This window comes from Chaetodon trifascialis, chromosome 15, assembly GCF_039877785.1.
Source record: "Chaetodon trifascialis isolate fChaTrf1 chromosome 15, fChaTrf1.hap1, whole genome shotgun sequence".
NCBI lineage: Eukaryota > Metazoa > Chordata > Actinopteri > Chaetodontiformes > Chaetodontidae > Chaetodon > Chaetodon trifascialis.
Window position 1 is genome coordinate 24696407 of NC_092070.1, and position 17398 is coordinate 24713804.

Here is a 17398-nt window from a genome sequence, read left to right on the forward strand (position 1 = left end):
GGATCTGTTGTTTTCCTCTGTCTTATATCAGGTTTAATAAAACAGCTTTGTGTTTTTGACAAAACGAGACGACTTCACCGAAATTTTCACCAGTTTCCGACTTTTACAATGAAAATAATCTTTAGTCGCCGTCTTGATGTCGACGTTTTGAAACGCTGAGGTTAAAATAATCTGCAGGACATTGAAGGAAACAAGCCTTCGTCGTTTTCAGGTCAAAGAACCAGAGAGGAAGAGGATCCTCAGATTGATCCCTCTCTTACGAACCGCAGTAACGAGTCAGACGGCGTGAAATGGACTGAACGAGGCAGATCGTCCTCCCGCCAAAACAACACGTTTCCTAAATACTGTTCGGATTGTCGGTGCAGAAAAGCTAAAACGATTCAAAGTAACAGTTTGATTATTTTAAAGTGACAGTTCAGCCAGAAACACAGCGCACGTCTTCAGCCTGAAGCATCGGCGAGGAATCAAAAACTCAAACATTTCAGACGATTCAACAGTTTTACGTTCGTCTCGTGAAGGTGCTCAGCTTCCTGCGTCATTAGCTTTGGACTGAAAGCGTCGCTCCTCTCAGACGAGGACGACACACGATATCAACATTAGATCAAAGTTATAGGATTAAAATAGGAAACTTAGAGTCACGACAGCAAGAAAACGACAAACTCAAATCTAAAGACAAAAACTGTTAGAATTCAACATAAATAAGAAGTCGAGCCTCTTGGCTAACTTCATCAACAGCTTCTGATTGGCTCAGAGGTCAGACAGAGTGACATCACCAGGAAAAATACAAGAAACTAAAGAGCAACTTTCCTCTGAAAAGTGTTTGAAACACAATTTGATCTTTGAAGCATCTCCGTGTTGCGTTCAGGGACGCCAGCTGAAACTGAAAACATCTTTCTGGATACTGAAAATCAAACTGAGGCCGCTTCATGTTTTTGGTGAACTGTCCCTTTAAATAAAGAAAAATACAAGATGAGGAGCGACTTTCACAGTGACGGTTTTTGTTATGATAAAAAAAAGTGAAGAAGACGGAAAAGATGGACCGCTAAAAGTCTTCCTCGCAGTGAAGGAGAGGCTAAATAAAAAAAACAAGCCGTAAACATGGCCGCCCGTGACAGGAGGCCCGAGATTCAAAGGAAAGGCCGAGAAGCTGCGATGAACACAAATGTCAGTCCTCCGCTGTGGCTCCCTGAGGACCGAGGAAGACCTGGACCCCGCTGGTCTGTGAGGCTGCTGGGTCACATGACAGGGTTTACAGAGTCTGGAGCATCAGGATCAACCGCATTTCCTCCCAGCCGCCACGTTCAGGTGCACACCAGAAACAGAATCCTGCAGAGAGCTGCAGTTCCCGACTGACCTTAAACGCACCACAGACACACAGCAGCTGATCAGCAGAGGACAAACTGATCAATGCAGCAGACGTTAATCCTCATGATCACTTCTCTGCAGAAGTTTTCCCTCTGGAACTGCAGCGTGGAGGCGTCTGCACGTCTGGAAAGCTCTGTGACAGAATTCCAGGTTTTCCAGACGGCACAGGTGAATATTGTGGAAAACGTCGGCGGTTGAGGAAATTCTGGGAGGAAATGAGCGATTTTTCCTTCTATTCCAGACTTGTCACCCTGTCAGACCTGAGAGGAAAATCTACAAGAAAACAGTTTAAACGGAGACGGCAGCAGATTCAAGGACCCGTCCTCCGGCGAGCCTTTAAAACACGAGCACCTTCCAGCCGGAGTGGACGAACGAGCAGCCGAAGAAGAGGCAGTCCACTGCCTGGTCCACCAGCCAATCAAACACCACCTCCCGGTTCCCAGAGCCGATGGTCACCCTCAGCTTGAAGTTGCCTCCCTCGCTCAGGTTGTTGTTGCTGATGGGGAACAGGTTCACCACCTCCATGTCAAAGGTCACGGCGGAGCCCACGGTGATGGCAGGCAGCTGATTGGTCATCTCTTTCCCGTTGACGAACACGGCACCTGAACATGGACACACAACCACCGCGTCATTTCACACCGCGACGACTCGCAGGAACGAAAGGCGAGCTCTCTGCAGCCTCAGTCCTACAAAATAAAAGTCCTACCACTGGTGGAGATGCAGACAGCCTGGTCCCTCTGAAGAGACTCTGTCCCCCTCTGGCTGTCCACACACACACCCAGACTGTCCCTCCGATCCATCTGACTGGCTGCAGAGATCCTGCACACACAAAGTAAGACATTGTTAGAGGACGCTGAGTTTTGAAATCCTTTATGTAAAGAATGAGTGTGTGTGTGTGTGTGTGTGTGTGTGTGTGTGTGTGTGTGTGTGTGTGTGTGTGTGTGTGTGTGTGTGTGTGTGTGTGTGTGTGTGTGTGTGTGTGTGTGTGTGTGTGTGTGTGTGTGTGTGTGTGTGTGTGTGTGTACTTGAAGGTCAGCGTCTGGCCACAGAAGTATGTGGGTGCGTTGGAGTAAAGGACGGAGCAGCGCGACTGGGAGGAGTCGTTCCGCAGAGCGATGTTTCTCCTGCTGCTCAGGATGTAGCCCTCAGTGCCCGGACACCACTCTGCACGACGCACGACACACACACACACACACACACACACACACACACACACACACACACACACACACACACACACACACACAGTTTTAGAGAGTTGTCTTGAGTCCGGGTGTCCACCGGTAGAGACAGTGGGGGCTGTCCTGAAGTGTCTCTGCTCTCTGCTGCTGCAGCCGTCCGTAGGCTTCACCTACCGTGCGGGGCGAGGGTGGTGTACCCGGTCTGCGGGACGCTCCAGGGGCTCCACTCGGTGCGGCCCTCCCCGCGGGCGCAGACCCTGAACAGATAGTCAGTGTGAGGGTCCAGGTGGAGAACCAGGAACTCGCAGTCCCGGCCGATGTAGGCGTCCTCATACTGGCTCCCCCCGCTGCCAGACCGCCGGTACTGCACCCGATAATCTGCTGCTGCAAAGTCCTCGTCCACCTGACGCAGACACACACACACACAAGGAATATTTACAGCTGCATGGTGTGTGTGTGTGTGTGTGTGTGTGTGTGTGTGTGTGTGTTTCGTCCATCCCCCCCACCCCCCCCGCTGACCTTACACCAGCGGACCAGGATGCTGCCTGGTCTCTCCTGCAGCTCTTCGATCTGGACGGGTGGGTGGGAGGACACAGAGCCGTGGCGGGACACCCGGTCCCTCAGCAGACCCAGCAGGGCGTCGTCCAGCTGGGCCGAGACACTTGGCACGTCCACCAACGCCGGCACCTCCGGCAGGCTGGAAGACACGCGGACAAGCGTCAGTGTTGACATGAAAGGCTGTGAACCGGAAGACTCTACATGAACAACAAGTTGGCGTCCACAGCATCTCTGTCCTACCTGTCCAGCTGGATGTGCATGGCCTTCTTGGTGAAACTGCCCAGTTTGTCCTCCTTTTCCCCGAGACCACAACGCAGAGCTGCTTCCCCTGGACAGACACAGACGAGGCTGCGTTCAGGACATGTGTGACGCTCTGATCTGATCGTTATGAGGACGTCGTGTTTCAGGGACTCACCCTCCCGCAGCAGCTCGTCAGCCTGGCCCACGCCATGCTCGATGAGGCTCTGGCAGTCGTCCAGCGGTTTGACGCTGTCCGCCTCGATGACGTCCACCTCGGCCAGCAGGGACGCCAGCCGCTCCGTCAGCAGCCGACTTGCCGCCGCCTGCAGCTCGGCGAAGTGCCACCGGAGGGCCTCACGGGCCTGACCGGAGCTGCCCCGGATCTGAGCGACACAGGAAGGCAAGAGGACAACAAGAGGTAAGAGACACGTGGACATGATGTCATCACAGCTTATATTTGTTTCAGCATTTTGAGAACGATAAAAGAATTTCTTCAGGCGAAAATGTGTCTGTGACGTGTCCTGAGATTCAAGTCGCACAGCAGGAGCTTCTTTAGTTTATTCTCATCAACAAATCGCATCAAAAAGTCCAAAAGACAGAGACTTCCTGTCTGTGGCTCTCAGCTCCGAGCTCATTGGCTCCTACTGAAGGTGTAAATCTTTAAAAAGACAAATTTCATGTTTTAGTAATTTCCTCAAACAGCTGCTCACAGTAGCTTCTGTCAAACAGACGAGACTATTTTCAGCAGCGGAGGAATCCACATTTGGTCTTCCTCCTCCTCCTCCTCCTCCTCCTCCTCCTCACGTACACACAGTCTACCCTCAGTGTCAAAAAGCTCGGCGGGAAGCTGGTTTGTCCTCAGCCGTAGAGGTTTTGTTTCAATTCCTCTTTGCAGAACACACTTTTTTACACACATACACGTGCACGCACATGCACACGCACACACCGGCCAAAGCGTTCACAATGAGTGTACAGAGAGTGATGGAGAGACAGCAGGAAGCGGAGGGTTGATTGACAGCTGCTGCACTGATAAAGCAGAGACACGATGACTGAGAATGGAAACACACACACACACACACACACACACACACACACTGGGTGTGTGCCAGAAAACACACTGAGCTCTGTGTGTGTGTGTGTGTGGAGCACATGCAGGACGTTTTCCACCGGAGGCGACGCATCACTTCCTGGCGACTATCAGCACGACGCAGACGACCTGCGATCAATATTTTAGGGTCTGCAGGGCGGAGCTGATCTGACGTCAGCCAAACACAGACAGACAAAGACTTTTCCCAAATGTTTGGACGAAGATGCTGCAGTGATAGCATTGTCTACACACACACACACACACACACACACACACACACACACACACACACACACACACACACACACACACACACACACACACACACACACACACACACACACACACACGTTCTGCTGTCTCCTTTCTTACTCCCAGTGTGTGTGCGTGTGTGTGCGTGTGTGTGTGTGTGTGTGTGTGTGTGTGTGTCATGCTTCCTGGATTCCTTGAAGCTGCTGGTGAGTCGTCCACACTGTGGGAAACAGACTCCACCACACACTCCATCTGAGAGAATGTACGATGGAACAGCTGGGACTGGGCGGGGGGGGTCTCAGACACACAGACACAAAGAATTTATGGTGTGTGTGTGTGTGTGTGTGTGTGTGTGTGTGTGTGTGTGTGTGTGTGTGTGTGTGTGTGTGTGTGTGTGTGTGTGTGTGTGTGTGTGATGAAAAGAATGTAATCTCTACACAAAGTTAAAACACAGTCCATGTTGGAGCTCAAGTCCAATGAGATTCTAATATTTTAGGCAAATATTTATTCATTTGTAAAAATACTGAAGTCAGAATGCACAAAAAGGACGTTAAAAGATGAAGATTTGTGGTTTAACGGAGGTCATCCTGCTCGTCAATGTCCATAAAAACACAAACTGTCGTGTTTACGCTTCAGTTACAGTTAAACAAACGAGGTTCGTGATGATCAGGTGCTGACAGGTGGATTTTATTCCCCTCACAGACACTCGTGCTAGCTGTTTCCCCCTGTTTCTAGTCTTTATGCTAAGCTAAGCTGCTGTGTAGAGTTAGCTTACGGATCATTGATCCTCTGATTGGCTTTCGTCTCGTCAGTTTCAGCCTCAAACGTTCAGCTCAATGTCCAGAAAACAAACCAATTAATGTGCTTGTTTATTAGCTAACAGATCGTAACAGTGCGACATTTAGGGCGTGGGTGGATTAGCATTCTAACGTTAGCAGTTAGCATCGCTTCCATTCAGCAGTTGTCGACATATTTCGCTCTGGATCAAAGTGTCTGATCGGCTCTGAACTGATCAGTGTTTGAAGAGGCCAGCCTCCTGTTTTGGGACCAGAGTCTCTTCCGTCCTCTCTCCTCCGTGTCGACAGGAAACAGCAGCATTGTTTACTGCGAGCAGCTGGAGGCTAAACGCAGAGGAAGGAAGAGACAGCAGAGAGAGGGAGACTCAAACCTCCGGGGACGCCGTCGCTCCGGAGCGAGCACGCTCCTCACTTCCCCCGTCCTCCAGCTTATGAGTGTGACTGTAAAAGCAGCCAATCAGCGGCGCTGTCGGGCCTGTGAGGTGTGAACTTGTACCTGTTTGCGGGCCTGGTTGAGGCCATGCAGGCGCTGCTGGAGCTCGCTGCGGTAGTTCTGGGCAGCCTCGATGCTTTCTTTGGCCTCCTGCAGCAACACGTCCACCTCTGCAGACATCCTCCCGCCTCCTGACAGGGACAAGGACCGTCATCAGTGTTTACACACAAACAGCATCACACACACACGCTCAGCATAACCTCAGCAATGGAGCCACAAAGCTGCAGTTCCTCGAACGGCCACTCGAGGCTCCAAAGGCGAGTCAGTCCCCATAGACCTCCACATTAAACTTTACAGCAGATTAAACACAAGAGATCAATATTCAGATTCTTCAGCTCAGATTGGATTCAGCTGTCTTCAGTGTTTAATAATCTGTGTAATTAACATCTGTGTGATACTTCCTGTCAGCAGAACGAGTGGTTTCATGATGAACTGATGATGAACAGCGGTTGAATTCAGAGGATCAGTGAATAACAGTAACTCTGTGAGTACAGGATGTAGTACTCAGCATCCTCTACTACAGAAACTACCAGCTACCACAGAGCCTGCAGGGCGGCTGGCAGAGGATGTGCAGCAACAAGAAAACCACTTCCTCCCGCCACCGTCGACCATCCAGCATGAACCTGAGCAGCCTGTCGGCAGCAGCAGTACAGTACGCTGCAGTGTGAGATCAGAGCGACCTTTCAACTCAACAAACCTTTTCCTTATGAAAACACCTGGACTTCAACGCGACGCTGCCTCCCTGATCCTGTCTGCAGACGTGAAGTCGGTTTATTGAGCTCTGACCTTCACATCTGTTATCAAAGATCGCTCACGTGGCGCTGCTGCTCGGTGAATTTGGTTATTTTGGCTGCGTGTTAATGTTAAAGTGAGAACAAAGAAACATCAACACGTCGAGTTCATCGAGTCTTAGAACAACAGCTGAACGTCAGCGTAGTACTGATAAGTACTTAGAGTGGAATCAGAGTACTTTTAACTGATGAAACACTTCCTGCTGCGCCTCTGAACGTTAGCTGTGAAGCATCGGTCTGACAGACGGCGCTGCTGAGCGCAAACCTTCATTAAAGCAGAGCACAAACACACAAACACGCTGTTTTAAAGCTCTGACTGAAATATCCAGTAAAACACTGAGACAGACGTCAGACACAGCGGACACCATGAAGACTTTCACTCCTCTGTCCTACACGTCTTCCTGTCAGAGCGTCAGACAGATTATTACGATCAATTCATCTGTTGACTGTTTATTTATTTATCGTCAAGTCTGTCGTGATTTAATAGAAATAATAAACCTTTAATATCAATTCCAGCCATTCGGGACGGTTAAACCGTCACATCTGAGGAGCTGGAACAAGCAAAAGCTTTTAACTTGTGTCTGACGTACGATTAATCGCGCAAAATGAATTTTCTGATCGACTAATCAATTCATGCTGACATCATCGCTGATCGTTTCCACAGATAAACAGACGCCTGTTGATTTCTTAGTGAGTCAGACTGTGGATTTGTCAGTTGATGCAGTTTCTTTAATCTTCATGTAAACGCAGTGCGGCGCCTTCCTCTCCTTTAACGCCCAGCGCACCGCCCGGCTTCAGCCATCATACCTGCTGGGCTGCAGGTGCATCACCTTCGCTCACACGAGGCCAGTCTGCAGCTGAAAGCGGTGACGCGACCTGGCGCTGTCACTGCGGTCGGCCTCACTTCCTGTACAGCGTGTAAAGAGGAAGTCGCCGTCAGGCCTCGTGCTGCTGCCATGTACAGTGAGCACAGTATCACCACGAGGCCCCTGGGGGCCCCTCACCCCTTCAGTCCATCCAGAGTTCATCAAGACACAAACAGCTTCCACCGACCTCGACCTCCATCCATAACAAACAAACCGATCACAAGATAAGACCCCCCCACCCCCCATCACTGCAGCGGTCCTCAGAGGATCTATTTCAGTGAGCGTTTATTTACATAACGACTATAAATACACAAATCACAACCGTCTGCAAACACCAGGCCTGTAGAAACATTATTATTATTATCAAGGCAACATTATTTTGCAATCTTTCTGTATATAATGATGATTTTATTCTGTGTCCCTTTTAATTCTCTATTTGTTCTAGTTTTATCTTATCTTATCTCATCTTATCTTAAATGAGCCTGTGACTTAAGTTCGGTCTTCACAGGAACGTCTTGTTGGCTCTGCTGTCCGGCCGCAGGTGAACCTGCTGATTAATTACCTGCTTAATTAAAAGTTGCTGTCATCTGACTCTTCGCTACAGTAGCTGATTACATTTCAACAGATTGCATCACTCTGTGAGACGTTCACTGTCCCTCGAGCTTTGACGTGTGAAGCACAGATCTGAGCTCGTTACAGTAAACCTTCCTTTTTTCATTCAATGTCGTAGGAGGACATTCATGTCCGTCTCTGACTGCCGTCCATCTCTGTGTCCACAGCAGAGACACTGAAGGATGCTTTAAGTTTAGCTTAGCACAAAGACTGGAAGCAGGGGGGAACTGCTAGCGTAGCTCCATCAGAAGTGAAAAAGGCTGCACTTTGAGGCCTCTCCACGCTGAACAGCGAACTGCTCACAGCGCTGAAACCATCAGCTGGTTAATCATTCAGTCAATGAGGAAAAGAACTGATTGATGCTAAAAAGCATTTACTGAGCAATAAATTAAAGAACAAACGTGCTGGTCCAGCTTCTCCAACGTGAGGACTTCCTCTGGTTTAGATCACTGAACCATCTTTGAGTTTTTAAATGTTAAAGGCTGATTGAATTAATTATGCTGTTTGAGTGAGTGTAAGGCTGCAACTAATGCCGAGGTGACATCCTCAACAGTCCAAACCCCAAAGATAATTCATTTACTATCAGAAAGGGTGAAGAAAAGCAGCAAATCCTCACGTCAGAGAGGCAGACAGCAGCTGCGTTGGACTGAACACTAATCGATCGTCAGGTTATCTGCAGATTCACTGAATCATCAGAATTTGTAGTTTAATAAAAGTCTTGAATGGATCCAAACTGACGGTCACGTGACGTCTCTAATCAGATTCCACAGAGGACAAACGAAGCTCCGGCATCGTGTACACATGCCTGTTAACGTGGATGAGCTCGACTCGTCCTCTGCTCACAGACTGTCCACAGCCACCCACAGCACACTCTTCTTCTTCCTCATCCTCTAAAAAGCGTGCTGGCCCTCTCTCGGCCTCTATAATCCTGTGGTTTATAATCCCTCTCTCTCCAAAAACTACTAAGGACTGCAAGTGAAAGCCGGACCCTCAGCCGAGCAAACGTCAATCAGAATATTTCTCGTCTGTCTGAGCGAACGTCTCCGTCCTCCTCAGCTGTCTTCTTTACTTCTTGTGTGCAGGCAGGAAGTAATCAGCAGCGTGCTTTTCAGAGTATTTAGGTCAGCCTGTGTGGACCCATGTCCTCCTGTCCCGCTTTCAGACGTCTGTCACAAACATGTGCTGAGACAAACTTGAGTCCTGCCTGAGGACAAAAGCCTTAAAGACACTTTGATTGAGGTTCAGTCTCTCAGTCCAGCAGAGGAGACGAGCGGCTGACAGGCTGAAATAAGTTTGTCTTGGACTGTTTTAATATTCGTGTTTTAATACTCATCTGAGAGTAAACTGGCAGTTTATGAGGTACTGCTTCTGAAGCACTCAGTACTCTTTAAGTTGTAATAACACACATTTGTCTTGAAGCACATGGATGCTTCACAGTCTTCTGGCCTAATTTTCCACGTTTCATGTCGCAGTAAATGTCAGCAGCAGAGACTTTGAAGAGGCTGCAAGCTGCACATGCTGTGACTAACAGGAAAGTTATGACAGGCACTCCAGAGCAAACCCACATTATCATTATTATTAGAGCAGACCACTGACGAGACGAGACGAGACACCAGGAGACATCAGACATGTCTGAACTGGCTCACAGCAACTTCCGTATTTTTCTGTTGTTTTCATCAGGCTACACCTCCGCCCGCCGGGATGTCAAAGCCATAATTACACCATTAAAAATGCAGGATTTCTCATATTCTTGCGCAGGAAAATCACGAAGCGGCAGGTCGGTGGATTTAGTGCTGACAGTCTTAATTTATCTGATGTGTGGAGAGGATTACTGCAGAACTCCGTTAAGAAATCTCGTAATTTTAAGTTGGCGCTTCAGTCAGTAAACACAGACACATCACAACAATCTAAACAAGTGTTTTTCTGAATAAATAATCCATTTTAGTAAATTCGGCGTGGACACTGTTCATCAAACACCATCTTTATTCATAAAACGGCAGTTTTACTAGGTGGTTTGCGCTGCTCTTCACGGTGGAGTTGAGCTGAAGATGATGACAGTAACAGACGAACCAGCAAAGCAGTTTCCGTGTCAGACGTTAAATGAGAGCGAAAGAGGGCTGCGGGGATGGCGGAGGGTTGATGGAGGTGATTCAGAAAAGATACGAGCTACCGAAGCCACAGTTTGCCGCGTAGCGGGACGACATTACCGCATTTGAGAGAAATGTGTCGTTACGCTCTCTCACAAACAAGACGGGGAAAGTTGGGGCCAAAAGACAATGAAACCCGGATCACGCTTGGAAGAGCAAACACAACACTCCCATTAACGAAATAAACCCACGGCCAATCGGTCAAACTAACGGCCTGCCTTCTGCTGTGCAGTTAAGTTTCCAAACGTACCTGTTTTAGTTCTTTCTGGAGGCCATTTCGTCCCGAAAGTTGTGAATCAGTTCGCAGCCGCCGCCACACCACCGCGAGATATGCCAAAGTTTCACTCAAGTCCAAAAATGACACTTCCGAGGTTTTAAGGGGCAACAGCCAATCACAGGCGAGATCATCCCGACAGACAAGATAATGAGCCAATTGGAGTGAGATATACTCCGTTCTCCCCTCCCCCACCAACCGACCCCTCAGATCACAGCGGAGCTGATAAAAATGAGTTCATGCGCGTCTGATTCTGGACTGGACTGAGGTACATGTACACATCTGAAGTTTTACTGTATGTTACTACAGTACTGTAGTATTTTATATGCAGAGCCTCATAATGGGGTTATCAAAATATATATAGTTTATGTGACTTTGTGATGTCAAATACAGAACATATTGAAAACAGCCCATCACAGACATGAGCTTTTATTAATGTTTATTACAATACATATCAGATCCCCTAAAACAAACCTGAGCCCGTGGAGTGACGAGAAATTATTCAGCAGTCTCACACTTTAATATAGCATTAGGTAAAATAGATAAAAGAAGTCTAATCCAATCAAAGTCCAGTGACCTGTCAGTCTGTCAGGTGTGCGCGCCCCTCTGCAGCTTCATCTCGGATTGTGGATTATCTGCTTCAGATCAAAATAGCCGTGAAGAACACATCACTGCATTAATCTATGGGTCTGACAGAGGATGTGGACTGAAGCGGCCCTCTAGTGGCTGTAGTGGGAACAGCACGTGTGTGGATTTGGCTTCACTCCTGTAAAGAAGCTGATGTGTATAAAAACATAATTTTAATAATATGTAGATTGGTTTATTTTGTAAAGCAGGGAAACAAATTCTTAAAGATCCATGTCTGATGGGTCGGACGTCGTTTCTTATCTCAAAGATCTTTGATATTTTCTCATATTGACTATAATTTATTGTCGTTTTCTATCATCACTGATCAAAACAAAACGCCACAGTGTTGCTACAGAACGTCGTTTCTCGTCCTCTGCGTACCAGATGCTGTCCCTCCTGCGTCCCCGGGCTGCAGGACCAGCACCCTGGACAGTGATCATGACGCACTTATGCAATAAAACGTCCACCTGTAGAGCAAAGGACGCCTCAGATCCACTGATCGTCTTAAACCTTTATCTCGACTGCATTGTTTAATATCTGTAAACCGTCCAGTTCCTCCTGTGATGCAGGAGCCTCCAGACACACGTCTTAAAATACAGCTTCCAGTAGTTTGAAATCAGTCAGTGTTCCTGTTTCCACAGCTCTGTTAGATGAAGTTTGTCACTCGGCGCGTTGGAAACGGCAGAAATCATTCAGCTCTGTGTATCTGTGGTGGTGTGAACAGCACAGGTGCGATGCTGCAGGTGTGAACGGTGACTGATGGTCACGGGGGAGCAGTGACTGCGCTCCTCGTGGATTTGGACACCACTGATGTGACAGCGCGCGGACTGGCTGGACGCACGTCGGGACTGAGCTCTGCGCCGCAAACTGCTGCTGCTGATGTCAGTTACGCAGTTAGACGGGGACCGTCTGAGCCGCCCGGGACAATCCCCCTCAGATTAGCGCTTGGATTTGTTGGAGAGACTCACCGGGAGCGACACGCCGAGTCAGAGCAGACAGAATGATCTAGATTTGTATTGATGTTCCACTGGAGCCTTTTCCACAAGCTTCCCCGTCTCTTCTGCTGTGTGTAATGATCGGATGCATTTTACGCACAAATCCAGGACGCGAGACCTCAGAGGAGCCCTCTCCAAGTGACCAGAGTGGAGCCATGTTCGGTTTTACGCAGAGCGCGAATATGCAGACAGGAGTGTTTGAGAAACTTTCTGGTGGAGTCTACATTTCTTAGTGCTCTGAGCTCTGATAATGTGTGATATTCCTGCTGCCGGTGGAAACGTCTAATCCCTCCCTGATTACCGCGCACAGATGGATTGCGTCCTGTCTGCCAGCCGACTGATATCAGGGCCTAGTCGAATTAAATTTAACCGCTATGCTCGCGCCCTGATTGCTGAATTGAGGCCATTTAAGGCAGTCGGCATCACTTTGTAAGCGCCAACGGGACCCCAGCTTCTCCTCCTGGTGCCAAAATGAGGAGAGCTGTACTGAAAGAAGCCGCCAAACGATTCCCCTGGCTGGCCAATGTCACTTTGTACGGGTGCTTATTCGCCGGCGGTGACCTTGTCCATCAGCTCATTGCTCAGAAGGAGCGCTTGGACTGGAGACACACGCGCAACGTGGCCATTGTGGCAATCAGTTTCCACGGAAACTTCAATTACTTCTGGCTACGAGCCCTGGAGAGGCGGTTCCCGGGAAAGTCCGCCGGGATGGTGTTTCGGAAACTCCTGCTGGACCAAAGCTTTGCGTCGCCTTTGGCCACCAGTGTCTTCTATACGGGTAAGATGGCCTGGTTTCACCTCAGCACGCGCACACCTGTATTTAGCAGGTAGAGGGAAGGGACACATTGGTCTGTTTGGGTAGAGACGCTGTGCACTTTAATATGAAAACCATCCATCGAATATCATCTGATGCCCAAACATCCAAATATCTAAATCTAAATTAATAATGTCTCCCACGTCACCAAACCGTCAATCCCAAATATGTCCATTCAGTTAGAAATCAGTTAAGTGTTCAGAGTCCTTGCTCTTTTTACAACTGTAACAACATAAAACACCTCTGGACGGTGAGGAGACATCACACGCGTTTTGTGCGTAATGGCGCACAGATGGTTATCAGCCCAAACTCTGCGCAAACGTCTCCTCTGTCCTGCAGGGGTGAGCTTCCTGGAGGGGAAGGAGGATATCTTTGAAGACTGGAGAGAGAAGTTCTTCAACACCTGGAAGGTAAGGAAGGACCTCGGCAGCATCTAGGAAGGAAAGTCACCTTCCCTCACACCGCAGCGAGCTCACAGCCAGATTAACCCAGATTGTGACACTGCTGCTTTTGCGCAGTGGGCTCGACGCCCGGGAGCAAGCAGGGTAATTCAATGGCGTCAGCGAGTTTCAGGACGGTTAGGAGCTGAAGTCCTGCCAAAAGTAAATCACAGTGTCACGCTGCTGTATTTGCGGCAGAACTCTTCATGATCCTGGTGCATGTGCAGACATTTTCCAATGAGGAGCACTTCAAGGATGGGAAGGCAGAGTGTTTGTGTGCCGGAGTGAAGAATGAAGCAGTCCACATTCACTCATTACTTACCATACTGCTATTTCAGGATAGCCTGCTTATATTTGCACATTTCCATTTTCTGCTTTTCATCATACTTTCACTGTTTGTGTTATCAGTCATTTACTAGATTATGATTTTATTTACTTCATCTATGATGAGTTCATGAAAGAAGTGCAGTGTTACCTCTGCCACCTTGAAAGTGCTGCTAATACATGAAGCATCAGTAATAATACTTCTGTTTACTGCACTTTGATACTTTAACTACATGTCATATTACAGACCTTTACTTAAGGACGGCTTTGAAAGCAGGACTTTTACTTATAATGAAGTATTATTAAACGGTGGTACTTTTACTTAAGTATAGGATCTGAATGTTTGTTCCACCACTGCAGATCCGCACACATAATTTCATATAATTAAACGTCATTTTCTTGATACCGTGCAGCAGCCTGTCTTTTTGCCCGTCATGAGGGATGAACATGAGCTGAAATGATTCTCCAGGACGCTGACAGTCACTGATGCACATGAACATGATTTTATTACTCAATCATCTTAAAAATACCTTTAAATCTAAAGTTAATCAAAGAGGATGGTGGAAGTGTCATCAAGCAGTCATGGTAGCAGTGTGTTGTTCCTCTCAAAGCATCCAATCAAAACTCAACATATTTCCTCTTTCCACTTTCAGACTGGGCTCATGTACTGGCCATTCATGCAGGTAAACATGAAAACGTGTTTGTTGTTTCTAGATTTAAACAGGAAGACATCAGTTAGAGGAGATTAACTGAAATCAAAGACTTTGACTGAAATGTGTCATGCTGATCTTCAGTGCTGGTACATTTCAAAACATGTAGTATTCCTCTTTTCTCACCAGTTTAACTTGACAATAATTCAGACATCTTTAGAATTCTGTCCTCCTCTGACCGTTTTCACGTCCTGTTCTCATCTCGCTGCCTCTCCACAGTTTATGAACTTCGTCCTGATGCCGCTGTACATGCGAACTGCCTTCATGGGCTGCTGCGCCTTCCTCTGGGCCACCTTCCTGTGCTTCTCTCGGCAGAGCGGCGACGGCACCGCTGCCGTGGCTCTGGCCTTCGTCATGGACCCCCGAAAGACCCTGGAGGAGATGCGTGAGGCGCGACTGGCCCGGAAAAAGCAAAAGATCCAGAGGGAAAACTGAAGGTAGCAGGAGGAGGAGGATGCTGTCCTTCAGGCCTTTGAGCTGCGGTTGTAGGACTGAGAGGTTTCCAATTCTGCTGCACCCACAAACTGAGATCTGAGGAGCAGGTTACCAGCTGTCACTGAGTTCACTATGTCACATACGCACACAGCAGCTGCCATGGAGCCTGAAGGCTGCAGTGATAATACCATTAACATTATTTGATATTTTCTTCTTGTGCTGAAAATGCTATTATAACATTTGACCAGATTCAGAGCAAACAAAGCCAAACAGCACAGCTGATAAATGCTGATGTAATAATGTCATATGACATATTTGTCATAAGGAGTAATGCCAGCCCAGTTGTCTGATGTGCTATCTGTGGCAGAGGTCTGCAGAGATGACCCTGACGATGCGTTTGAGTGAGCTCTGTTTGGGCTTGGAGACCTCAGAGTTTCTTGTTTACAGGTGCAGTGATGAACAAACGATGCTCTTGCCTCTAAACCAGAAAGGTTTCCATTGAAATGAGACCGGACCCTCGGCTTTCTTACTGTGAAGAGCAGTTCTGATGTGGTGGTGGTTGTGCTGGTGGCACTGGTTTGACGTGAACCCACAGTGCAGTGAAGCTCCTGAGATTAGATTTAAGGGCTCCATGTTTCTGCTTCACACTGTGCCTTCTCTCTGCGAGCAGTCAGTGCTGAGCGCAGGTCTGCAGGCTCGCAGCGTTTGACTGACTGCCGACAGTCGTTAGTAATAATCAATACAATGAGGTATGTAAATATTTTAATGTGTGTTTCTGCGTTCATGCTGGGATGCACTGATGGATCAGGCTGATCACATGAGGCTGCCCAATCACAATCTGCCCGTTAAGCTGTGGAGACGTCCTGATGGTGGCGCTAGAGGAAGTGATACCTGTTCATGGCTGACAGTGTGGTTCAGGGAGGAACGTGAACATGAAGGTGGTGCTAGGTGAAAGCTAAGGGGAGATTATTTATAAACATCCTAACAATCAGGAATATTCACAGCAGTTTCATTTTCAGTGTTTTCCTCATCATCAACAAATCCATGAAAAGACCAAAACAACGTGCTCGTCTGTCTCCCAACAGAGTTGATCCACTCTGTGACCGTCAGCTGCAGCTTCCTACAACACTTACATCTGTCAAAACTGCTGATCAATTCATAGTTTTACTTTCAAAGAAATTCTAAGTGATTTCCTAACAAGGCTGCCATTGTCGTGTGGCTGGCTCACTATATCTTTAGCAGCATATCTGCGTAGTTTTAGCAACATATCTGCGTAGCCATGGGAAAGATTCCCTTTTTTGTCTGAGCAAAATTGATTATTATTGATTACTAAAGACAATTTCAACAAATATAACCAAAAGTGCTTCAGAAATGCATTAAATATTTAATGAATCTTACATTAATGAGATACATCAGACTCACAGTTGTGGTTAGTGGGTCTTTTTGGGGGATTTGTTGATTATAAGAAAAACATAAAATATCACCAGACCAATCCGGTACGAGAACCATGAATCCCTCCATCGGCTGAATCGGTGTTTTATAGATTTAAGACAAAGCAGTGATGGAGCGTAGCCCCTCCAGTCAAAAGGCCTCAGGATGTGTTATTTCCAGATGCATCAGTGCATCCTGCTTGTGTTGTGTCCTAGTTTGACCTGTGAAGCTACAGTATCTTAATCCTGTCCTCTTACTTGAAACATCACATAGGTTGCCATCAGCCCAGATACCTTATCATGTAACACACCACCTACCTAAGTCAGACCCACCAATCACTCTCCTTTAGATTTTAATCATCTTTTAGTGAAGCTGAACGATTTGTGACTTTTATTGTTATTTATCCAAAAGACATTGAAGAGAGCTGAAGATGACTTCCTTGCTGAATGTACAGTACACATATGACACCAGAAGTGACAGACTCTGGCTGCATTGGATGGAATATTATTCTTTAATTTTCACGTAGTGAGGACCGAGTCTGTACACACGTTTAGAGGTTTGGATACGACCCCTCTGTAGATAAGCTTTAAGTAAATAAAAACATAGACGTTCTGTTTTTCCATGTATGAAACCAAAATAAAACTCAGAGAATGTTCAGTATTCTTCAGAACTGTGTGTGAGAGTCATATATTGTTATTGTCATGACAAACTGTGAGAACTGTTTTAATTAATAATTAAGACTGATGGGAACGATGACACAAGTGAAATCAGGCCAGTGAAAGACTAAAAATCATGTTTATGTACAGCGTTGTGTTGAGCTACATGCTAATGTCAGCATGTTAGCATGTTCACCGTGGTCATCACCTTATTTTAGCGAGCTAGCATGCTAACATTTGCTAATTTGCACTAAAGCCAAAATACAGCTGAAGCTGGATCTCAGCAGTTCTGCAGGTATTTAA

At 47.4% G+C, this 17398-nt stretch overlaps 2 protein-coding genes across 2 annotated transcripts; one reads left to right on the top strand and one right to left on the bottom strand.

Annotated features, from left to right (window-relative positions):
- Positions 1-200: 200 nt before the first annotated feature.
- crlf3 (cytokine receptor-like factor 3) lies at positions 201-10754 on the bottom strand. The gene is made up of 9 exons (XM_070981504.1): positions 10640-10754; positions 5977-6104; positions 3520-3727; positions 3345-3432; positions 3066-3243; positions 2721-2949; positions 2391-2529; positions 2072-2184; positions 201-1967 (listed from the first exon to the last, which is right to left on the bottom strand). Exons 2-9 carry the CDS (start codon positions 6091-6093, stop codon positions 1702-1704), a joined length of 1338 nt encoding a protein of 445 aa, XP_070837605.1. The 5' UTR covers positions 6094-6104; positions 10640-10754; the 3' UTR covers positions 201-1701.
- Positions 10755-12225: 1471 nt separating this feature from the next.
- Positions 12226-17105, top strand: mpv17l (MPV17 mitochondrial membrane protein like). The gene is made up of 4 exons (XM_070981390.1): positions 12226-13063; positions 13439-13509; positions 14517-14546; positions 14793-17105. The coding sequence occupies exons 1-4, from the start codon at positions 12757-12759 to the stop codon at positions 15006-15008; spliced, it is 624 nt and encodes a 207-aa protein (XP_070837491.1). The 5' UTR covers positions 12226-12756; the 3' UTR covers positions 15009-17105.
- The last annotated feature ends 293 nt before the right edge of the window (positions 17106-17398 follow it).

Excerpts from the sequence above, each read along its gene's own strand:
- crlf3 (XM_070981504.1), bottom strand. The coding sequence starts at position 6,093 with ATGTCTGCAGAGGTGGACGTGTTGCTGCAGGAGGCCAAAGAAAGCATC. Across the intron at positions 3,244-3,344 it reads ATGCACATCCAGCTGGACAG|CCTGCCGGAGGTGCCGGCGT; the intron begins GTAGGACAGAGA and ends CGTGTCTTCCAG. Across the intron at positions 2,185-2,390 it reads GGCCAGACGCTGACCTTCAA|GATCTCTGCAGCCAGTCAGA; the intron begins GTACACACACAC and ends TTGTGTGTGCAG.
- mpv17l (XM_070981390.1), top strand. The coding sequence starts at position 12,757 with ATGAGGAGAGCTGTACTGAAAGAAGCCGCCAAACGATTCCCCTGGCTG. Across the intron at positions 13,064-13,438 it reads CACCAGTGTCTTCTATACGG|GGGTGAGCTTCCTGGAGGGG; the intron begins GTAAGATGGCCT and ends TCTGTCCTGCAG. Across the intron at positions 14,547-14,792 it reads TGTACTGGCCATTCATGCAG|TTTATGAACTTCGTCCTGAT; the intron begins GTAAACATGAAA and ends GCCTCTCCACAG.